General features: G+C 38.5%; 1 protein-coding gene across 2 annotated transcripts in view; it reads right to left on the reverse strand.

The window, feature by feature from the left end:
* The window catches only part of INPP4B (inositol polyphosphate-4-phosphatase type II B), a 268,967-nt gene that overhangs the window by 12,733 nt on the left and 231,076 nt on the right, over nucleotides 1-25,158 (reverse strand). For both annotated transcript variants that reach the window (XM_018074089.2, XM_018074095.2), the window contains 2 exons: nucleotides 23,615-23,727; nucleotides 19,282-19,436 (listed from right to left, as the gene is read on the reverse strand). In XM_018074089.2, coding sequence (XP_017929578.1) covers nucleotides 19,282-19,436; nucleotides 23,615-23,727 — 268 coding nt within the window. The remainder of the gene's footprint in view (nucleotides 1-19,281; nucleotides 19,437-23,614; nucleotides 23,728-25,158) is intronic.

Consider the following 25,158-nt stretch of genomic DNA (forward strand, 5'->3'; position numbering starts at 1 on the left):
AAAAAAGCACAGCCACCATACAAAAAAAGTCTGAGCAGGCTGCTGCTCTCCTTGTTTTTTAGTTAATGCTGCATTTCTGTGGCTGTTGGACAGCACTTACAGGCTTCTAGTAACTAAACAATTTCCCTCTTTAGAATACATTTATTGCACAGTGCAGTAAGAGCACAGCAGAGACCAAGACTTTTTAACTGCTTAAATTATCCTCTTCCAGGAACACAAATAAATATGGACAGGTATTCAATGTTCTTTTTTTAAAAGATCTCAACCATTCTCATAGCTTTACTCTCAATTAACCTTTATTAAAAACTAAATCAACTTCACATCATCTCATTGGAGCCTAGTCTATGCATGGGAAGCATTCTGGAATCATGCTTGTCTCTTTTTATTAGCATTTAATTCTGTGTTTGTTAAAAATAAACTCTATAATATGCTATTAATGCTCTGCTGCTGCCAGCTTAAATAAAATCAAGAAAACATGAGAGCTGCAATTAAACAGCAAAAGCAATTTAAAAAAATTATCACTGCCAAGCTACAGGTGTCTCTTGTTATCTCATTGATATCCACATGGGGGTGTTGGCTTGGGACTGTTTATGTACCACATGGTTAATAATACCCTTCCTAGTCTTTTACAGTGTGATTAAAGTAAACAAGTAGCAAAAATGCCCTGAACTAAATTTCCTTGCTTTTGCTCCTCGTGTGAATCCTTAATGATGGCAGATCTGAGACTCAAACAAAACCAAAGGCATGTGAGTGCAGACCAGCAACTGCACTTGTCAGACAAGTGTGTACATCAATGCAGACAGTATGTTTTGGTGCATGAAATAATAAATGACATTTTCCCAGGTATGGTACACAGTAATGAAACACGTGCAGAAATGCTGTAGAAAATGTAAAATATGATAATTCATCCTAAACTGGAATTGCTCACAGATAATTGAAATTTCAGGGGAAAAATAATGGTTTTCTTAAGTACAGAATAATTAACAACTGAAGGAGTAACAAACAGCCTGAGGACAAGGAAAGAGCTATCTACCAATCATTTGCTTCCCTAAAGAGGACATACTTTCTAAATAAAGCTTCATCTCATTCACTCAAACAATTAGCTGCATATTGTTACTAAGGAATACTGACTATAAATAAGTTCTTTTTCAAAAATAAATACATCAACTCACAGTGGTGGAAAAATTAGAGCAACATTTACTGAAACAGGTTTTGAAAAAACAACTTCTACATATCTATCTACTTAAAATGGCTAAATATTTGCAGAATTCAGTGTTGTCAAAATTATGTAAACTGAAGTACCTTTGTCCAGAAAAGTTATCAAATTAAAAAGTTTATAAACAAAAATAAACAGAAATTTATGGCAAGGGCACTATAATTACATTGCTCAATGGCTACTGCTCTCTATATAAAAAAGGAAAGTAACAAAAGTAGACTTTTACCCTTTATTTCAAAGCATGCAGTAGTTATTGCATCACACCAACTAAGCAGACAAAGAAAGCAGCCCATATATTGTAGCAGCTGAAGTTTAAACAGCAATTTAACAGTGCCCTTTTAACTTCCTATACATTTCTTTGTTTCAATAACTTCTGGCTTCCTTGACCTTACGATAAAAAAAATCAATTAGTGTCTAGTGACAAGTTTATGTTTAAAAGCAGAACAGGTAGTGTGCTGATGCCAGCAAAATCTTCGTAGTGCTAAGTTTTGCCCTCCTCCCTTCATTTTACCTTCAGCTGTTTACTAGGTTAACTACAGAATACACTTCCAAGAGCTGATCCAACTCCTTCAAAAGGCAACACATCTTATACTTCCTAACCCAGAGCAGCAAGTCACTGGGTGCCAAATTTAGCAGCCCAGGCTTTCCACACATCTACAGAACATCCCCAGGATGATTCAGAGCCTCTAAATCAGGCAGCTGACCATCCCCCCCAGGAGAGTACTGGGAACATGAATCCTTAATTCGGCATTCATATGATAGGTATCTAAAGTTTTATGATAGGAACAGCTTGATTATAAGAGTGTAAATGTTGCACTGAATTCAACAGGCTTTGAAAAAAAAAATTCTCCAATGGCTAATTGCCCAATGGTTTTTTTCCCCCATCTTCACAGAGCTTTATGATCTCCAGCCTGTACTTGCACTGCCACTGCATTGCTTAAAAAATGAACCACACAAGCCTCAGATTTTCTCTCCATCACCATAAATATGGTTGAACATGAAGGCAGACAACATAAACTTTCAAGCTCACTTGACAACAGAGTATTTTTGAAGGCCAGTCTTGATTTTTCTCTATAATGTGAATAAAATAATAACAAAAAAAAAAGATTTATGAGCAAGCAATTGTCTGGTTTGGGCTACATTACAATGTGGTACAGAACATTAAGCTTTGCAACAAGATTAAATGTCTTTTACTTCTCTTTTGGCATTCCATTCCCAGTGGAGTATGGATAGCAAGTTTCAAGTTTTTATTTTTGCCATATAAGACCACTTGACTGTTTTCTCTCCATTGTAATATGTATTTTATTTAATAAACCTTATAATTAAAAAATTAATTATTAAATAATTAATAATAATTTTAAAAATTCGTACTCTATTCAAGGATTACAATTCAGAGGGGATTCATATAGTTCCACTAATTTTAACATCTCTGTTTTAGGTTGCAGAGAGCTTCAAAAGTAGCTATTGAGGTAATACATGGCTTCATTTACAATGGAAATAGAATGCCTAATGCATTTTGTAGTGCAGTGATAATGAAGCTGTAGTATTTGCATAAAGCAGCCCGCAGTAATATCAGGGATTGGTCCTGCCTAAAAAAAGGTCTTTTGACTTCTGCTACCTCAGTGTGGGCTCATTATCCCATCTGGTGGCACATTCCCACAGAGATGGGTGAGATCCACACTACAGAAAGCCACATTTGGGAAGGTTTGATACCTCAGCTCACCTAGAAAAGCTGAATGCACTGGGAGAGGGTGCTTTTCAATTTAACTCTTGGTGTGGACTGTCAGTGGCAACAGAGCGGCCAGGAAGGACCGATCACAGCACCATAAAGATCTGCATTCCATTCTGGGCTTGTCATACAGCTGCTGTGACTGCCTGGAGCAGGGGATGGGACAGGGCTCACCAGAGACCTCTGATGGCAAATTTCCAGTCACTGTTTGCAGGTGTAGTTCTTTGCTAGAGCTATTTCTCTTTTATTTATTATTTATTTCAGGTAAAGCCTGTCTGTCCATGAGTGTATTAAACACATGGAGCACAAGCCAGTATTTTAGAAAAGATGGTGGATGTTATCAGCACAGTACTCACTGCACTGCACAGCTGGGATTCTAAAACACGTTAGAGTTTTGCTTTCAGAATGGTTTTAATTTCTTTGATCATTCTTTGTTTCAGAGGATCGGTCTCTTTGCTTTATCAACTCATTATTTCCTAAAATTATCTCATTGTGGTAGTCACAATGATCGTCTTTTCTTCTTTTGGGTATGTATTTAGGTAGTTCTGATTCAAACCTAAAAGCTGAACTCCAAATGGTCTTGCTATACCAACTATAACAACAAGCAGAGCAGAAAATTTCAGTTTTTCATCTGCTCAAGAGACAAACAGTCTCAGCAGAATCATGTATGGAAAATACTTGTACTGTGTCTGAGCATTTGTATAAGCATGCAGGAAATAATCTAAACTGTGTGTTCAACTTCATTATTGCCTCATTGCAAGTTTCACCTTGGAATTAAACTTAAATTGAGACTGAAATGAGTTTTGTCATCCCTATCGTGCTGCACGGGAGGAGATTCTTTGTGACAGCAGGAAGAATGATTGCCTTTGGGATAGAAAACATAAAATTTGAGATACACCTGTCACAAAATAATTTTAAAAAAATCACTTAAGACTACAAATACTTTTCTAGACTACAGTGCTCAGCACCCTCTTGCCAGTGAATACCTTTCTTCTGAAAATGAGAAACAGCATCTGATTTAAAAAATGTTAGTGCACTCAAGTTTCACTGAAAATCAAGAATAGTTCTCTCACATTATATGAAGTGACCACATTTTCATAGCACTTCTATCTCATAAAAATCTTCATCTACAAACAAGTAGCTTCACCTGAAGATAGTAAACCAACAGGGCAACCCAGAACATGAGGGTCTCAAGTCTTTTAACTACATTTTAATTGCCAATCAACGCATGCAAAACAATTAAAAACCACAGTGATATGGAAATAAAAATAGTTTCCCGTCTTGGAAAAATATTTCTAAAGTTTGTAAGCCATTTAAAATAATTCACTTCATTAGGCCACTTAAGTAAAGAGCAATGTGACAAACAAACAGAGCAATTCCTACATTTCTACATTTAATTGGATTGCAATTACATTTGTATGTGCACACGTGCACTGCCACACACACCAACATGCAGGGGAGGCAAAACTTTGATGTATGCAATGCTGCCTTCTCAAGGCACCACCAAAAGATGATTCCAGAAAAATATTTTACTGTCTTTTAATCTACTAGATTAAAATTATGCAAATTACAGTCAGATAGACTATAACCACAGCCACAAAAGAATATTCTAATACCTCTCTAGAGCAAAGTCAGCATAAACTATAAGGCTGTATCCACACTAAGGGCATCATGGACTTCTGGAAGTCCCATCCCTGAAGTGTTCAAGGCCAGGTTGGATGGGGCTTTGATCAACTGGTCTAGTGGAAGGTGTCCCTGCCCATGGCAGGTGGTTGAAACTACATGACCTTTAAGGTCCTTTCCAACCCAAACCATTCTGTGATTCTATGAAACAATGTAATTTTCCCTCTGAGAAGGAGCAAAAGGATGAGAGTTGCAACAAGAAGACAAGACAGTGTTTACAGAATGCAGCAAGGCAAGTTAACAGGGCAAAAAAACCCAATCCTACAGAAGCCAAAAGAAAACCCCTCTACTTGGCAGCACATCTTGGGCCACTTCCATTGCACAAAATGGAAAATAAACAGCAACACAGTGGCCCAACATGTACTAGTTCACTTTAAGAATAAATTCAAATAGCATCTTCACATGGCAAATGATGTTATCTGTGTAACAGAAATGTCAAACTATATATAAAGTGATCATCTGCAAATTTGCTGATAAGACCAGCAGACTTTTAAAAGAAAAAGATGACATAGGGAGCAACTTTCTCCCCTAGGCAACAACGCAGCAAGGAAGCAAGAGAGGACTTTATTCAGTATATTGCTGAGGGAGGACTATCCATAAACACTCAGGCAGTTTATTCACCAGTTCAGGAGTGTCTAAGAGGGAAAGAGGTTTGAGCTGTGCAGCCAGCGTCACTGCATGTGGTATGTCAGCAGGAACCCAACTAGCAAAAAGGAGTGGGAAAAGTGAATTATTAATGTGCAGAATAGGGATTGTCAGTAAGCCAATAAATATTATTTACAAGCATTGCTATTGCACACTCAAGCACAGCAATAGGACTTTTATTTAAAGCAAAGTAGCCTATGAGAAGAGACTCTTTTAAAGAAAAAGGAGATCCACATTAAATTTCCAACAAAGGAGAGGACTGTGTTGTTGTAAGTGACCTGGCATCTCTATACCATCTTTCTCCCATTTAAAAGTGAAAAAAGATATGAGTGCATTTCTTTATCTCGCCTTTTCCTTGTCAATTGTCTTTTTGAGTCAAACACATTTGACATTAAAAAGTTTGCACATCTACTCATATCTCAGCTCCTGACCTATTTCTAATTATTTAACTAGTGATTATTAAATGAAAGGCATTTAGCACATATGCTTGTTAGCAGTTGAGGTGAGAAAGCAAAGAATACAATACAAATAAGAAATTACAAGGTATTAGAAATTACCAAATTTTCTTCAGGAAACAGATCTATGTTACATTTTTTTATTATAAGATCTTAAATGACAGAGAAGACATCTTAAAAATATCTAACAACATAAACTAGTAGCAACATATAAGCAGGACAGCACTTAGTGCACACTGGTGACAACAAAAGCTGAAACAGCAAACACTGAATGTGTCAGAGACTTTTTAAAAACTCATGTATAAATATTCTAACTAGTTATAAGCAATATTATGAAAGCAGACTCTTGTGGAATTTCAGAATCAATTCATGCACCTTTGAGAATGAGATATTACTGTAACTGTTTGCCTTTGCCTGATGCTACTTTGATAATTTCAAAACCAGCCAATAATGTCTTTGCTACAGTGCCAATTTAATACATTTTATTTGCTTTCCTGAGGCATTCAATGCAACAGCCATTTTATTAGCCCTTTATTAGAACAAAGACCATGCCAGTCTTGGTTAAACTAAGTGAGCTAAAAGCCAAAACAAACAAAAAACCCAAAACAAACCAGAATAAGTGTTGATTTTTATTTCCTGGTTGAAATGTATTATGAAAAATATTCCACAACAACCTACTGTGAACTCTCCCATCTTCTGCTTATCACACCACCACAAGGCAATTTGCTGGAAGTTGCAAACTTTTCTGTGCTGATTACTTTGTATTCTGTAGATGCTCTGCTGTCAACAGTTATGAATGGGTTATAAAGGGATTTAAATAAAAAAAAAATCACCAACTTTGGAGCATCGAGGAATGCTTTTTGCAAAATGAACATAAAAACCAACATTACTCTGACAGGAATGATACATTTTCACCAGACTTGTCAATTCAGCCAAGACACAAACTATTAACCAGATGATCCTACAGCAAGGTCTTTCTTACAAATACGTGACTGTATGGTCAGATTACTCCTTAATCATTTCAGTTTTTTAGTAATCTAAACAAGTTCCTCATATCTGACAACGCTGACTGGAGTGAGTCTGTGGCTGAGGAGTATATATTTATTTTTTTAAACCAAGGTGTATCTCATTGATGTACTGCTGATAATAATTAGCTGATGCCCTTTTAGCCTGTCTTCCTCTAGAAGCAAAGGTGACATGTTAATTCTTGGTGTGAGTGGAAGGGACATGCACCTGTGTGTTCCCTCTTTGGGCTGAGTTCAGCTAAACAAGAAACCTCAAACACTACAATGTTCTCATCAGAGTAAGGAAATGTGTAGTCAAGCTGCAGGAGACAGAGTCAAAGGGGGAGGCTGTAGCATGAAAATCAAGCTGCTTACATGTGATGTTTGTATATGGGAGGGGCAGAAAGAGAAGATTTCTTATAAATGCCACACTGTGGAGAACCTTCAGTTTGGCCTCAGACAATCATTCCTCAAGAAAGTTTATAAGCCATGAAAGGATACAGAGAACTTTTAACCACCCTAAAAAGAGAAACAAACCTGACCTCATATTCCTTCAGTGAGCTAACTGTATTAGTACCATCAGTATATCAGCTTAAGTCCTGTCAATAATAGAGTTTATATTAAAAAAACAGATGCTTGAAATGTTTTCAGAGTTATTAAATTATCCCTCAAAAGTGTTATTTTCTCCTTTAAGGAATAAAAAAAAAGCTACAAATAAGTGATTAAAAAGGAAAAAACCAAAACAACCATACCCCTAATACCACAATATACTACACAAACCTTTCACACAAGCATAAGTGAGGCTTCTGAGTACCACCTGCAGAGGTATCTTCTGCCTCATTAACTGGTAACCCAGTTAGGAGGCTGGGTCATATACCTGAAGTAGATCATCCCATGACAGAAGATATAGGGAACAGTCACTCCCTTTCCACCCCCTGACCTTCCCGGTCTAAGGGACTTTAACCTTAGCTAAGTCTTCCCTGGGATCACAGCACTCTGCAGAGGTAGAAACTTGCTCTGGCACTTTCCTGGGGCATTAGGAGCATTTCCAACTGAGGAGAAAATCCAGATGCTTTTCCCACTGCTGGAAGACAATACTCATGTGGCAACCTCCAGGTTGGGGAGAGAAGGTAAGATGGCAGGGAAGTGAGTCCACAGCAGGGCACAAGAACAGCACTGCAGAGGCACAGCCAAACCATGGCCCAGTGATTTTGGCATTAGGGGTATGTTGAGAATCACAGTACAACTACAGCACCACTAGGTCCCAGGGTTGCAGGAACTACTTCAAATTTTCTAACAGTAGGAGTCAACTGGGGAGTGATTTGGCTGTGCATTTTGGGAGGACTCCAGCCTTTCCTTTGCACTAACTTCCTTATAAACACATGCTTCCTATTCACACAGACTATAGTAGAGGCTTAGGCTATTAAGAATGCAAGTTCACAAAATTATCTCCCAAATTTATCTCTGAATGATCCAGAGAACAGGATAACAATATAATACTGCTGGCTGTGTTACTGGGTGTAGTTCCAGCCAACTACAGATAACATCGTGGAAGTAGGAAATACATAATAAACACATAACAATCCAAGTGGAAACTCTTTTGGTCATTCACTGCAAACAACTACCAGGACTTGTACTGCCAGGACACACTGAGAAACAACTTGTTGCTGCCAGCTATGCCAGTGAAAGTTTGCCAGTGGCTGCTATAACATTAAGGACACTCCAACGTCACTCCACCAAATCAGAGCTGCCACAGAAAGTAACAACTAGGAATCACTACTAAAACTAACGCACTCAACTGAGCTCAAAAGGGCTACTGTCAAAAGAGTTCTTCAAACTACCATACACCAAGGTGATACTGCAGGAGAGCAACAAACAGGGAAACACTGGAAAGAGGAAACAGAGCAGCAGACCAAAGGAGGAAAAAAACCCCATACACAATAGACAGTTTCTCAAAGGATGGTTGTAAAATTTGCGGGAAAAAAATATGTCTTTCTATTTTGGTCTCCAACATGATTTTGCCCTGTTTGCAGATTCTTTCCCTAAAAAAACACAAGCTAGAAAATTTAAGATCCAGTGGCTGAAGTTCAACAGGACCATAGCTATTTGAAAGCAGAATTTTATAATAGAATGTTCCAGGTGGCCTTATGAATACGTAACACACAATAGAAGAGAATAAGGAGATGGAATGCAAGATTGTCTCATGTCTTATATAAAAAGCAATTCAGGTGACTAGACATGGGTGCCCATTAGGGGCCTCATGAGGGGCTGGGGCCAGGCTTGCAGCTGTGCCAAAGCAGTTGCCTCCATCCCATGCTTCCTCTTTCCCACAGGTGGACCTCAGGTGGTGCCACAGGGCAGCCAGGGCCTGGCCTCATCCCTCCATGGGGACAGGCTGCCACAGCTTGCCTGTCCAGAGAGCCTGCAGGACACTGGGGGCCATCAGACATATGTAGGGAGACCAGGGGAGACAGGGAGACTGGAGGAGACCTTCTCAACCCCAAGAGCTGCTGACAGGCAGGGGGTGCAGGTGCAGGAGGAAGAAAGGGCCACAGCCAGGCAGCCTCTCCCCTCGGTTTCCCTTGCAGATGAACAGCCCAACGCACAAGGTGTCACTGCCCCGTACCAGGGGGACACAGGATGACATTGCAAGCCAGGCAGTGGCATCCTAGCATGCACAAGATGCCAGTACCAGCTGCAAGAAGCCTTCTCTGCCAGTGGCATCCTTGGCTGCTTCTGCCAGCAGCAGGACAATGGCCATCACCACGGGCAGTAGTGCCCACCTTCTGCTTGTCCTGATTGCTTGGGGCACCCATGGGGAGCAGGGCACAGGCCACCCCTGATCACAAAAGCTGGCCCAATTCTCCAGGATCTGTAGGAAATTCTGAGTCATCAGAGGGTGCTAGAGTTGCTGGAAGCAAATTTTTCAAACAGTTGTGGGCCCTTGGCTGAGGAGGAGAAAGAGTGGGAAGATGACGGACACCAAGAGCTGTGCCAAGGGGAAGACGTCAACGACAAGGAGCTGTCCCAAGAGGAAGACAAGACAGACCAAGAGCTGGCCAAAAGGGAAGACAACAAGGAAAAAGAGTTGTCCTAAGGTGAATACAGGAGAGACCAAGAGTTGTCCCAACGGGAAGATGACAGTGATAAAGAGCTGTCCCAAAGGGAAGACAACAATGACAAAGTGGGAAGATGCCAATGACAAAGAGCTCTCCCACAGGGAAGACTACAGTGACAAAGACATGTCCCAGTAGGAACACAGGAGAGACCAAGAGCTGTTCCAAGGGGAAGACAATGAGCAACAGCTGTTCCAAGGGGAAGGCAACAATGACAAAGAGCTGTCCCAAGGCGAAGATGACAATGATAAATAGTTACCCCAAGGACAAGACAGGAGAGACCAAAAGGTGTCCCAAGGGAAGATGTTGTCAGCTACAACACCGGGGACATCCCCTTGGACCCTACTGGGACCCTCATATTACTCCCCAGGAGGGGCCCAGCTATCCCAGTAGCATGGACACAGAGGTGGCAGGAGAAGCATCTCATCTGAGTCTCTCCTGCCCCAGTGAGTGCCACAGACTCCAAGCCAGCAGCTGCTGCCCTGGCCAGAGCTCCCGAGGAAGAGGAGCATTTTGCAGCTCTTGCTCCCGAGGCACAAGAGGTGTCAACATCAGCAGCTTCTCCTGCCTTCAGTGAGCAGGTGGCAGCAGCAGGGGCAGAGAGCCAGGCAGCTGCCCCGCACAGCCCCTGCTGCCCACCCATCCCTTGGCCCAGCTAGCTGGAAGCCGATGCCCTCAGCGGGCAGTGGGTGGGGGCACTGGGAGTGGGTCAGTCCTGCCAGCACCAGAAACTGAGGAGGGGGCCTTGGCCAGGCACGAGGAAGAGAGGAAAGATGACATCAACCGAGTGGTCCCAAGGGGGAGTCTACAGAGTACAAGACCTGTCCCAAGGGGAAGGTGACAGGGACAAAGAGCTGTCCCAAGGGAAAGACAAGACAAACCAAGAACTGTCCCAAGAGGAAGACGACAGAGAGTAAAGCTCATGTACTCCTGCAGAAGAGAGGCTCTCCAACCCAATCCTGCCCCTCACAAGGCACAGGCATTTGGCCCACACAGCCATGTGCCAATCCACGCCTTACCTACCCAGATGAAAGCCCATGCCCTCGGTGATCAGCGAGCTCTCCACAAGCCATGCCCATCCTGCCTCAGGAAAGTGCTCTGAGCTCTGTGCAGGCTGTTCTGGTGGCCCTACATGTCAGGATGGCCAGAGGATTAGTGCCCCGCTGCCAGTGCCAGGCTGGCCCCTGGCAGCTGGCATTGAGCCTGTGCAGAATCCCAAGGGATGCAAACTGAAACAGGGATGCTGGCTGAGAAAAGATGATTATGTGAGCAGGGAGCACTCCTAAAAAAGAAAGTTTATGAAGGGATTAAGGGAGTCAAAACTGAGAGCAAAAATAAAACTAGAAGTGTCTGTTGCCTGCTTTCTACATAAGCTAACCAGAGCCTGACCATCATCTTTCTCCCCAAGAAATGCAGAGTCTTCTACAACAAAACCACCTTTCTGGAACAGCAGCATGGTTGCTACTCCTTTCTGTGTCCCCTCCAACTTCTCAACAGTGACTGATGGGACTGCAGGAAGCCATGAGCTCTCCCTGCCCATGTTATATTATTCTGAGAAGAATATTGTTTGAGAGGCCATAATTCTTTAAGAGATAGCACATGGGATAATTTTAATGAGCTATTGTATGTTATTACTACTCGCTTAGTCTCATTTCCTTCTTCTTTCTTATCTAAATTTTAGACTTGGCAGTGTTGTTCAGCCTGAGAAATTTAGCTGTACGTGGTCAAAGCCACAGTAATTCAGCTGTAACAATAATTCCCTCACACTCTTTCAGAAAATCTTAATAGAAGTGAAATATAATAGGGAGAAACTCGCTCTGGTGATTATAATACATCTTGTTTCTGATTCCTGGAAAGGCCTAGTCTTTCATGGAAGTTCTAAATAAGCAACAAAGCACCACCAAATGAATGAGGCAATTAGTGATGTTTTTCATGGACAACCAGAAGAATCTCAAAAGTGAACCCCGGGCAATATTTTTGGGTAATGATTGCTTGCAAGCTAGATTTGCGTTAACTATGGCAGGTGAAATCCCGGAGAACTATGGTCCTGTAAATCTATATATTGCAAAAGTGACAGAAACACTTTACATTAAAGAGTTTTTTAGGAGCCTAAGTATTTTCCTTTTCCTTTTTTTCTTTTTTTTTTTTTTTTAATTAATCAACATGCAGTGTTTAAATTCACTTCTGCACTATTAAGGATCCAAACACAGACTGCGGTACTAAATGGGAGGGCAAATTTATTGGATAAAGGCTTTTTGTTCAGCAGGTTTTGAAAACTAAGTGATCATAGTGTGCACTGGTAATTAATTATACACCTGTCTCACTGTCTATACTGAACAATTAAATCATTCACAGAGAGGAAAGACATAGCTCAATTCCTATACTCTGATTTGGACCAAGGTATGGCAAATACTAATATGGGTTAGTTAACAGACTGTTTACCCTGTCAATATCTCACTGAGAAATAAAAAGTACAATAAAGAGAAGAGAAGAACTCAGAGTAGGGCAAGTTTTTGATCAGAATTCCACTAAATCCAGTTATTCTTTGAAGAACTGCGTCACACACATCCTCAAATAAAAGATCAAGGATTCTCTTCAGCACAAAGATCACAGGCAATCCAGGTTTGTTTTTTGTGACAAAGCTAAAACCCAAACATGGCCTAACGTTTTCTTCTTCAATGGAAAAGGAACTTTTTTTTTTTTTAAATACAATAAAATATTGTATACTGTGACTGATATATTAGTATATTTTTCTACTTGGTATTTAAAATTTCCTGGTACATTCTTGAAGAACCCACCTTTCCTAAGCAGTCACTGAAGGAGAAAACAGGTGCATTTCAAGGACTCACCCACCTAACACTGGAGTAAAAATTTAGACACAATACAGATTGCTACCTTCCTCCCCTTGGACTGACAGGAAAACTAAGCACTTACTTCAAAATTCTCACTTAGTATCTGCTATGTGGACATAGAATGAGTCACATCTCTAAATATTCCCTGCAAGAGGAGCAAAGGTTTTTACTGTTTTACCTTGAACACCCATTCCTCCCAAGGGATTAGTCCAAGGATATTATTACAGGTTTCAAGGGAAAGGCAACTATAATTAAGGTTACACAATGCTTTCCATTAAAATTCTGCTTTCAATTGTTAGTTCATTTTGAATGGGAAAATTCAAACTTAAAATGTCATTTAAAGAAGAAAAAAATACAGCTTTTTCATTTTCTTTTTTCTTTTTTTTTTTTTTTTTGAGATGATTACTAGTACCTTCATGCTGAAGAGCAGGATTTGATACTCTGCACCAAGGTAATAAAAATATGAGAGATGTAACTACCGTAAGAACCTGCTCCTGCTAGACTCTCAAATCACCTCTTCCTAACAAAGTCTTGTTAAAATTCAGCAGGTACACGCTCTGGGGATTCGATATATGCTGAATGTGTGCAAGGTCAAGGGGCTGGACATCACTTTTCCTTGCTGTTCCTTTCCCTGGCAGACAAGGACCGCTATAATATGAGGCAAAAGCCACGAGGCAGGGGACTGGCTCTGCGGTTCCCTCTGTGTTGTGCCTGAGACCAGTGCCCAGACTCTGAAGATGAGAAGAAAGACAAAGGCAGCCACTCGTGCCACAAAGGAGGAAGGAGCAACCAGAGGGAAATATTCAAGATTAGTGAAAAAGTGGAAGATGAGAAAGTTCACATGAGAGAGTTCTCAGGACTCTGACTGGGGTGTTGGATCAGAAAGATGTGCGAAAACAGTACGTGGGAAGAAGTTGGAAAACGAGGTACAGGAGAATGAAACTGCTGTAGTCAGCTGGGGAACATTCCCTTTCAGAATACGAACTCAAACATCTGACCCCAGTGAAACAGACAAAATGTGTGGGACTATATTAAAAAACAACTGCCAGTTTTACTTACTTAACTTGCCCATGTAGAAGCCTGAACCTCACCAATGACCTTCCTGAGCCTGATACAGAGTTAATAAAGTGTGCATGGGTTTCCCTTTTTTTACTTTTTTTCTTGGTTTGGTTTAAGTTTTAAAACCCAGAGATTTGCCTTAAAGACACATTGTAACATTCAATTCTGTGAAATTGAGAAGTTATATTACAAAACCTTAGATTTAACGCAGCATTTTCAACCTACTGTTTGGTACTCTGCCCACAGTGGTTGTCTACAATTTTCCTCCTCCTTCCAGAAGGACAGTCAGAAACAGAACTATTCTGTAGGGCCCCAGTAAGGTGTCAATGGCATTGATTCTCATTACGTTTTGTGACCATCTCTCTCCATTTAGTTTTGTTTCCCTCTGCACTCTGTTGCTATTAAAAAAAGTAGTAATTTAGTTTTAGAAAATAAAACTCATGGTGGCTCAATACACCAAAATTGGACCTTACTGTTACTTAAAGCTCAGGCCTCTGTCAATATATCAGTTAATGCAAATCATCTAAAAATATAGATCTTAAGTTTCTAAAGAGTAATAGAAGGATGCAAAAATCTGTATTGGAAGTTAGGCTCTCCTTTTTAAAGTTTTTTTTTACACTGCACTAACACTCTTAGAAAAAAAAAAAGAGGTGGAGAAGGTCAGATGGGCCAGAAAAATGGAACCATTAGAGGAGAACTTGTGCTTCCTCTTCTTTGTGACCCCTCACATGCTGCATCTATTGCCACAAGCTCACATGGGCCGGATGAAAGCTGGGAGATGTAAGAAAGGCATGGAGAGATTTGCATGTGGACCCCTGTCTTTCATCCTTTCCCTTTACTCCTGCTTCCTAGTCCATGTAGCAATCACAGCTCTGGTGTTTGGTATAGGCTCCTCCACGGCCGAGGTCCATCTCAGCCTGGACCTATGGCTTGCACCCAGAACATTTGAAAGTCCCTGATTAAAGAGCTATTCCTCCTATTCAACCCACACACCTTTAAGAAAAGTTGTCCTCAAACAGCTCTTTAAAAAGGAGATATTTTCTTCATAACTGGGCCATCAAAAGCCCAATACCTTGTTGCCCAGACCACGCAATCTTTGTACTTGTGATTCAATCAGATTTTTGATAGGCAATTTATCTAAAATAACCCTAAATATCCTTAGCTGCAGTTTCAAGTGAAAACATTGTGCCCCACATTGAGTCAAATTTTGTATTCAATGTCAGAAATATCTGACAGGTATTGTGCCCTGCTAGGAATGATGCTAAGGCTTAAAGTGTGAAGGATTCACTGTAGTCAGTGGATTCGTCATTTCATTTGCTTGTTTCTACTTTTGAGGCTTTACTGGAAACATGCTCAAAGACCTAAGATTCTGAGGTTGCTCACTGCCCCATGGCCTCCAAAAGGGACCCTATCATTGAAACATTAAAACTAGAAAGGTTCAGAAAATAAAAAAATTTTACAGAAGGAAAAAACTATGAAATTCATTTTACAGAACTGCTTCACTATGTGCTGCCCACCAGGGTCCATCCTCCTCTAGGCAGTGGCCAGCTCTAAATATGAAAAGTAGAATCACATGACAGATACTGCAGTGAACTTGGGTAAATCAGTTTTGTCTCTCTACTGTCTCTTGCAAGAGAGTTAACATTGAATGATAGGAAATATTCACATATTGGTGAACAGAAAAATAAGAATACTGATGCTTGTAAAAAATGAATTGAAACTGGCAGCAACATTATAAAGATTATTTTAATATGAAGTGAATGGCAAGCACTTGATACAGAGGGGATAATATATTGATTTTTCTCACTCTGCACTATCTATGTCACTAAGATCAATGGAAGTCACTTACCTATATCAAGGCAATTATAATATGTGGAATTATTTATAGAATAGCTGCTTCAGGTACACACCAATTGCAGCATCATAATGGTTAGAGTTACAAGCAGAAGACAAAACCATCTATCACATATTGTAAATGATAAATCTTGCTGTCATTGTTTCACCACATTTTTCATAAGCTAAAGAAAGAACTAATAGAAGGATTTTTGTACAGCTTTTTTTAGAGCAGCAATAAACATTTTATAGTTTATCACTACAAGATAACAATTCCATTTACAAACTAAGTCATTAAAAAACTAGAAGTATTTTCCAGAAGTGGGTTGTGCAGTGTACACTGAAGCAAATACACTGAAACATCTGAAATTGTTCTGGATTGCTCAAAATTCTGGGGGTATCAAAGAAGTCGAAAAGCAGCAACACACAGAAACCCAGATCTCCAAACTTCTAGTGCAAAGAAGGCACAAACCTGTAAGTACATGCTTCCCTTTTACAACAGTCAGCAAAGCTGTGTCAGCACTGGCAGGAAAAGAAAAAGCTTTACAGCTACACAGGCACCTTTATAATTTTCATATCTCAAAACGATGGCATTTCCAATAAAGGCTGCTTTTGAATCACCATTTATTTTTACAACTCACTTAGTTTCACAGCATTCTCTATCTCCTACTGTTAACTCTTGAAAGAAGCCTTTCAAAAATCAATCCAGTCTGTTAGGATTCTCGATGTTAAAACTGAATTTTCCTGGTCTATTTGTTCTTTTGAAAGGCTTAAAAGCAATTTGTAACCATCAGCATAAAGGGATTTGATTGATAAAGTTCAACAAAGTGATCTAGAGAAGATTTATTGGGGGAAAACTGCTAAAATTGTAAATTAAATGGCAAACAGTTTTTCTCTGTGTGCTCTTGAAACAAAATAGGTTCTTTCAGATGTGAAAATCATTCTAAAAGTTTCTACAAGTAGTTAATGAAGATTTTAGAAATGCAAAGCATAATCTTTCAAATAACAAACTACAACAATAATCAAATAAAAAGAAACTATAAAAGTCCAAGTGTCACAATGACTACAAAACAAGCCTGTAGACCTCATTCACACAAACCTCAAAAACATAGCTGCCAAGCTTCCCTCAGGAAAAATACAGGAGATTTAGCTGAAATGCCATTATATCTCTTGCTGTGGAAATTATGGCCTTTTTTTTTTTTTCTCCTCTCTTCTGCCTGTCTGCTCTTCCCAGCTTGCTCTCCCAAATTGCCTTTCTCTGCAAATCACCTTTCTCCACCTGCAGTGCCACCAGAGCAGTGCCCGGCTGGAGGGTCCCGCACTGCTCCAGGGAGAAATGCCAACATCCCACCCACCACTGGGAAATGCCAACATCCCACCCACAGAAGCACCTCCAGCAACTGAGGGGCAGTGGGGAGGAAGAAGCAGTCCCTGCTGAATGACTGTAGCACCAAAGATAGGAAAAAAAAAAAAAAGCACCCCAAAGCCAGTTCTTAAACTGCCTGACCAACTCTCAGTGGGAGCACCGTGGAGTTATGTGTCCCCATTTGACACTTTGCTCTCCTGTTCTAAATTTTTGGGCTTTCATTCATCAGTTCATGAGGCAAAAAAAAAAAAAAAGTAAGTTGGCTGTTCTTTTTTTCTTTTTTAACTTCCAGTTTTGTGAACAGTGTTATACTGATAGAAATTAGCTTTGCTACAAGACATATTTATTTATTTATTATCCTGACAGTGCAGGTTATTTTTTGTATGCTACTGCCACTACTTGCAAGGTCTTTGCTTTAATACTTAGACAACTGTACCACCCAAGTCAAAATTATTACCTTCCATCCAACACACCTTTCATCTACTTTAGTGCCAGGTTGTTTCAAATTCATTTACAGGCTAAGAGTAGGATAAAGCTTTTCTCTGTTTAAAACTATAGCAAAACCATAGACTTGACAGTTTTGTAGTGGTACCTCAGCCTCATATACCCATCTCCTACTTTATTTTTTAAGCATTCTCCAGATTTTTTTGGATTTTCACCATACTTTTGTGACTCCAAATTACTGTTACCTGCAAAAATAACTAACGTGTTAATTTCCTCAACTTTCAAATCAGTTACATGATATAAAACCACTCAAAGTTGCTTATATTTTAATCTACAAAAACCTGCTAGACTTTTGTACTAAGAAGTTAGGTTTTTTTTAAATCATGTACATGTCTGCAAAACTTTTCCAATCCACTACTCAATGTTATTCTAACATAATAATGATTTTATATAATTAGTTTTCCTGTATCTGGTAATTTTCTGTAGCTAAATACATTTCTGTATTTATTGGAGACATAACAGAAAAAAACAAAAAAAGTATTTGAAATGCCGACACAAATGAAATTTAACACAGAAAACTCAGAATAGATAAAACATGTAGTTATGAAAGACTGCACACAAGTCATTCACTCACTGAATTACTGCAGGGACTGAGGGATTTATGCAAGGTAAGGATACATACAAAACAATACACCTCAGTTTAATACATCACACTGCACCAGCACCTTGTGAACCAACTCTACATCTGAGCCATTTCAGTCCTCTGCTCATTTACTCTTTGTAAAATTACCCTTTTTCTTTAAAATACCTATCTTTGCCAAAAGACAAAAGGACCCTATGCATGTAAACCTACATTATTAATCCCAATGTTAAACACCTAATTTGACAATACAAAATATTAAGGTCAAGAATTACCCATTACAGATTTTAAACATTACTTAATACTTAATACTTTAAGCTTACTTAATATGTTATTCACAAATCCAACATATAAACAATTTGTGTTTCACATAAATGCAAGATAAGATTCAGTTATTTCTTTGCAGGCTGACCAGAGTATTTTCTGTTAGTTCTGTAGTGATCTTTGTTTATATATTATTCTAATGTTGTGGATAAATTTTTTTAAACTCCCTTAGAAAATATTATTAAAACCATTATGATATGATTAAAACCATGTGATTAAACTCATTAAAACCAATGATGAAAGTTTTTTTAGAGAATCTAGCATCTGGATTCATTTTATGATCAAAACTTGTTCGCTCAATGAGTTTTTTTTTATTCATCAAAGATTCAGGTAATCAGAAATCTTTACATCTTTTAATTACACATTCTTGATAACATCAGTCTCAATTTCAGCACAGTTGCAATTTAGAATAACACATTTTAATTAATTTTTTTAAAGCACAGTAAAGATTTCATCAGATATTAGTGGCAACCACCATCTGTCCAAAGCTATGTGGTTGTTTCTTTTATTTTTAACAACATGAGCTAGTAAGAATTACCAACTGTAACAAATGCTTATTTTGCTTTCCCAGTATTTGTATAAATTTTATACAAATTATTTAACGAATATGGAAAAGTTTTAAAAAGTGTTCTTAAAACAGAAAAGTAGCTGCTCTTTACCTTGGTCAAATTCTACGGTGGGTGAAGTTGATACTTGGAAAGTTTCATATATCTGTCTCAGAAACTGTTAATTAGTGATAAAACACACAGTTGCACAGACCCTGCAGGCAAAGAGCGACTTACCAGCTGGCACACTGCTGGTCAGCTCAGTCAGGGCTGGGTTTATGGGGCCCTTAAAACCAGCTTTAAGAGGGCTCAGTACTGCAGTCCCTGGCTCAGCTCAAAACGTGAGGGACAGGCAAAAACCTCCACGTACCTTCTCATGCAGTCCAGCGCCCGGATGAAGAAGTCCTTGTGGAGCTGATGCTCGTCCCGCAGGATGGAGCACTGCTCCAGCGTCACCGACATGGATGTCCGGTCTTTGGCACTCTTGCAACAGGTGAAGCGGACGCCGTTCAGCTTCCGGCAAATCTGAAACACGGGCAGGCGTCAAAGGGGGGCCCTTCTCACACCAGGCAGACTGTGCAACTCCCACAACTTTGCAGTCCCAGAAAATGAATGCAGAGAACTACAGCGTTTCTCGAGGAGAAAAGAGCTATTAAAAGATTTTGTAACTCCAACCCGGATCATATGGCTGCTGACCTGTGTCTGTGCAGTTAAATCAGCTGTTAGCACTGCCTTGGGGATGCTCCTATGCTGTTATGCCCATGCTGGCCTGACACAGTGCCATGAAAGATGAAAATGTTGTCCTGAAAAGAACTGTAAATTTTTCTTTTGTTTATAAATTTGTATCATTAACACTCTACAAAAACAGCACCAAGAGATTATAGCTATATAGCCCACTTCCATTTGTCCAAATGACACATTTTAAAAGAAGATATTCAGGGCTTCTGTTAGCAGGACAAGCCTAAAATAACCCACCCAACGGAGGAAAAGGGAACCCTTATCACATTTAGGAGAGTGGTGCACACAACCTTGTACTGCAGTCGCAATCAAGTCTCTCTCCTGCCCACCCCAACACCCCCCCCAAGTGAGGTAAGAAACAGATGGTGGAGCCAACAAAAAAAATCTACCATACTTAGTCCTAAGCATTTTTAGCAAGTTACTAAAATATCTACACATACTACAGCTTACCAAACCATTAAATCCAATTTTCTGAACTTGAAATAAAAAGGATTTGTGTTAGCCTAGGCTATAAAAGGAAAAGCTGCTTCATGGTTTCTTCACTTTCTGTGACAACCACACTATTCAATGAAAACTTAATGGTCTGAATATCTGATGAATAAAGAAAAACCTTGACAGATCTTAACTCAGACACATGAACGCAGCAGACTAACTCCTCGTGAGGGTATGGATTCAGACACATCTAAAATTAAAGTCTTTATGCTCAACAGGTAAACTGTTCTATGTATTTTTTTTCCATATGAAAGCTTAACACAAAAGACTGCCATGGATTGTCTACTTTCACTGTATACTTCAACAAAATTATAAGGGACAAGGGAAACATGATATTTTTTAAGGATAATTTCTCACCTTAAGAATCAATCTGTGGTTGTACCAGCCCATTAGTTTATACTTTGGGTTCAAACAATATTTTACTAGAAAAAGAAGAATTTGAAAGAGAACTGCTGTGCCCAAGTGTGGGTCTACCTTTCCCCTGATATTATTTGTCCTTTGCTTGCTCCTAACCCCAGAGGAGCATAGGTTACAACAGTACCAAATCCTGAAATGATTATAAAATTGGGCAAGGCAATAAATTACAGCAGTAATCATCCTAAGGAGCTTCCCAGCTTGGCTATCAAGTGACAGCTTGCAGGATGAAACTGGAACATGATCTTCATAATGTCACTTCAGCAAACAAGCATTTCTTCATCTCTTAATTGCATTCTCAGAAATTCTATTAAAATCAATGGCCCAGAAAATACATACAGTCTTTAAGGTCTTTGCAATAGCATAGTAATGGTGATCTCAAAAGTTTAGTTCAGGGAATCAACTAATTGAATCTATCTTAGAAACCAAAGAGGTTCAGGGTGGTGAAGGAGAAACTATGAGTTTTTCTTCCATCCTATAATTCTAAATTTTAAAACTTAAATCTGTTTAAAAATTTGAACAGTTGCATTGGGATTTAAATAAAGTACTATATGATAATTTTCTTAAATAATGCTGTGAAAGAAGTTAACTGCCTAATTGAAGAGATTAATTCTCTTTACACTAGTCTCTTTGGAAGTCCATGAGTCATTGTGACAATTTGACATGAATGAGTCATAAAAACCACCCAGGTAATTATTCTGGATGAGTGGTGGGTTCTGATGCAGGGAAGGGAGACTAAATCCCAAATCTGGGTTGACAGCACACGAACAAAGCACTGGCTAGTGAGAGTTGGTTTTCAACTGAGAAGCATTCTAGGCACAACAAGCAGATTACCACAGCCACCCACAAGCTTACTTTTTACTGAATTTCAGTACAAATGTCTCAATTTTAAAGTGGACTAAATAGAAAACAGTATATTAAGTTAAATAATGAAATTAAAAAATCCTTAGATAAGGATTTAAGGAGAAATATAGGCTAACCTCTTAGGCTAGCCCAGATAAATCCTTACAATGACTCAGTTCCCTAAGCAGCTGCAGTCAAACAAAATAAGTAATTACAATGGGCAAACACAATGCTCTGATGCTCTAGAAATCTAATAAGGGACAATAGCAAATATCTAGTAATAGCATCATATCAGAATACATGGTTTATCATTAGTGTCCAGCCCGAATTTTATTCTCAATTTTGCTCACTTATTTCCCAAATATATTGAAGATATAGGAGGAGGAGAAATAGACTTAACTTTTATTAGATTTATTCTCACAGTCCCAATACAACAGGGATTACATGAGGTGCAGATACATGTGCACATCCATGTAGAATCTCATGCATCTACTGCAATAAAAAAGTGATATTTCACCTCTACTGCAATAATCAAGTTATATCCTTATATCCTTTTCAGTAAATAAATGGAACATTGTATAACAGTGTGTAGATCGATGCTTTCAGAAATATACATTTCAGAAAGTTACTGTAAGGTAACCTAAAGAGAAATAGAATTCAGAGAAGGAAAAATCTGAAACACTCTGTATGTCCAAAGACTACATTTTACCCATGAAATTATTTTCAGGGAACCCAGACTAGATGGTAGAACAAAACTTTCTGTATCCAAAGATTAGGCACATTCTACTATATTCTCTGTAGCTCATTTTATACTATCCTGTACTGATATATCTTTTACTTTTTTCAAAAGCAATGTTTCATAGCAACTGCAGAACTGGTACTGCAAGAAAAGCTTATACTTTTACTTACAAAGGATTTATACTTCAATAGCATGTGATAATATTTATTAACCACATGGCAAAATGTTACTAGCAATATGAAAGTTACAGCAGTGTTATTAGTACAAAGACAAAGTTAATATTGTCTTTTTCCTGGTCTTAATGAAAGGTCATGGAAAGTTTTATTAATAATTTTGTATCAAATATTTATTTTCCTTGAAGGGTATATACATTTGAAAGTCTCCCAAAACACAAAGTCTTGCTTCAGTTTCAGCAGATATCAAAGACTCAAGTCCTTGCTTGTATAAGCAGGTAGAGATGCCAAGGGTACTCTTCTAAACCTAAGACAGTTAGCTGTCTGAATTTCACATTCCTGAAAAGCTTGAGCTCTTTATAAACATCTAAGGCTTGTGGTTTTTTTAACATGAATGTGGAAACCCCACTCAATTGGGAAACAGAAAGGAATTATGTGATTAGAGCAAAGTAAGTATTAATCATTGTTTGATAAACAGTTTTTATTGTGTTCTCCTTGTGTCTTAAGGTCTGTCCTTTTCACATCCTTTGCGACACTTATTTATAAAAGTACTTTAATTACAGAAAATCAAAAGGTGAATGCAGTAATCGTAAATAAAAATCAGAGCAAGCAATCACGTCCCACATCATACCTCAAATTTTATGGACATTAAATAAAATTTTATTTTGAATAACAAAGTTTTACTTTATCTATGAAGGGACATGATTTTAAACAAAAAAAGTTAGATACTGTAACTGTATTGTCTCTCTCATATGAGGTGATGTATTTACAGCTATGTGTGATCACTAAAGGAAATGATTCTGCCCATGTAAGGGATGAAGGGCTTCCTCTGCCCAAAACCAGAGTCAGCTAGCTGAAGGAAAAAACATGCCCCAAACAAAAATCCAAACCTCTTTTACCCTGTTACACAACTCAGTGAGATAAAAGAAAAACCCTGCATCTGGGACAAAACAATCTCGAGCAGCAACCCAGGCCACAGACTGCCTGGCCAGAAAAGGTCCTGGAGAATGAAGGGGACAACAAAGTAACCAAGACCATCTCTTGCTCAAACTCCATCCAGTTCTACCACTTTAAAAAGTGAGTCAAAGAAAATATCTGTAATTTAAGTGGAGGAAGAAGAGATACATTCATGAGTGGGATGAGAAACTATGAGAGCAGGTAGGTTAGAAAGCTATTTCAGCACATCTACCTACTTTAATCATTGAGTTTTCCATTATACCCTTAAAATCCATTGCACTTACAATATCAGCAGGCATGTGAAAATTAGTTAATCATGTGAACCTATTTGAAATAAGAGAGCTTACCGTTGCAGCCAGCCACATGATTTCTACATTCTTTCTCCTTTTGGCCTGGATGTTTTGATGGAGATTTTCTAGCAATCCCTTTAAATCATTTTGTTCTTGAAAATGTGGTAGACCTGGAAAAAAAGGATGATAAGAGTGCTCATTATGGTAAGGCTGATGATACGGTTTTCCTGGCTTAAAGAATGCCCATAGTAAAGCACAGGTCTATTATTTACAGCCTTGTCTGGGAACAAAGGATGGAAATTACCAGCTAAATATTTAGAGAATAAGCAAATCTTTTGTCTTTCTGAGTATTGGGTTGTCCTCCCTAAGATATTCACTTAAATTTGGAAAACTAAAGTGTCTTCAACTTTTATAAATGGATGGGGAAAACCAAAACCAAATCTCTGCTGTAGTTCTGTTTATCAACTATTACAGACAATCAGTGGAAATTAGAAGAAAAAAACCTGAGTGTATTAAAACCTACCTTGATGGGATGACATTTTTATTTTAAGTCAAAATATTTTGCCTTTGTTTTCAAAATTAAACATCTTATTTTTGCTTTGAAATGATGCCTTAGTTCCTTATATAACATAACATGAAGTTAAACAGCACTGAATATCCCCTCTAAAATTTAACAAAGGATATTTCTCAGTCCGAAATTAAATGGGGCTTCAATTTTGAAGTACAAAATAATTTCAGGTACGCATAAAATTCAAAATCTTACCTTCTTGTTCTGCGTATGGCAGCTGAGCTAAAGTTTAATTTATTATATATCTCTAGCAAAAATTCAAGAGTTTCTGCTTCGTATGTATATATAGCAGGGGTTTGTTCTAATGTTACCTTTATCTTCCCTAGTTTTGAAAATCAGTAGAAACAACTAAAATCTGGTTTTTTTAATTATTTCTTCTTATGGTGGTGAAGTGAATAGAAATTTAATTATAGTTATCACCAAAAAAAGGCTCAGAATCAGCTGAAACAAAGTGAAACCAAATTGATAAATGGATACAGTGTCTTCAACAAGAAGAAGTAAGTTGTTCCATTCAGTGGGGGGAAAAAAAAACAACCAACAACCCAAGATTTATATTCAACTGAAAGTGTAAAAATGAGGTAACTATTAATGAAGGTCAGTATCAGTTCTCCCAATCTGATCAAAGCTGAAATGATGCCTCTTATCAACAGGTTTTATACCTTTTATATCTAACAAATTCTGTAGTTTCCCTTATCCATGATGCTTAGTAAGAAGAAATTTAAATATGCTCAAAAAGAACTATTCAAAAAATGTCTTAGTTGCCTTTCTCATATTGTGCTGCCTAAAACAAAAAAACCAAGCAAACAAATAAAAGCTGGAAAAAATACATCCAAACTAGTTTTGTAATAATCTGACTGTGGATTGTTTTATCTGTGTATTATGCACTTAGATAATGCAGAGCACATAAAAATACATCACAACCTGCTAGACAATTATACTTATGCTGCATCTGTTTCTTTAAAACACAAAGCACACAATGACAAAAATGCTTCAAGATTATGGGAATGTATCACTAGGTAAACATTTTATTCCT

This window comes from Manacus vitellinus, unplaced genomic scaffold, assembly GCF_001715985.3.
Source record: "Manacus vitellinus isolate BGI_N305 unplaced genomic scaffold, ASM171598v3 scaffold_0_pilon, whole genome shotgun sequence".
In the NCBI taxonomy this organism is placed as follows: Eukaryota; Metazoa; Chordata; class Aves; order Passeriformes; family Pipridae; genus Manacus; species Manacus vitellinus.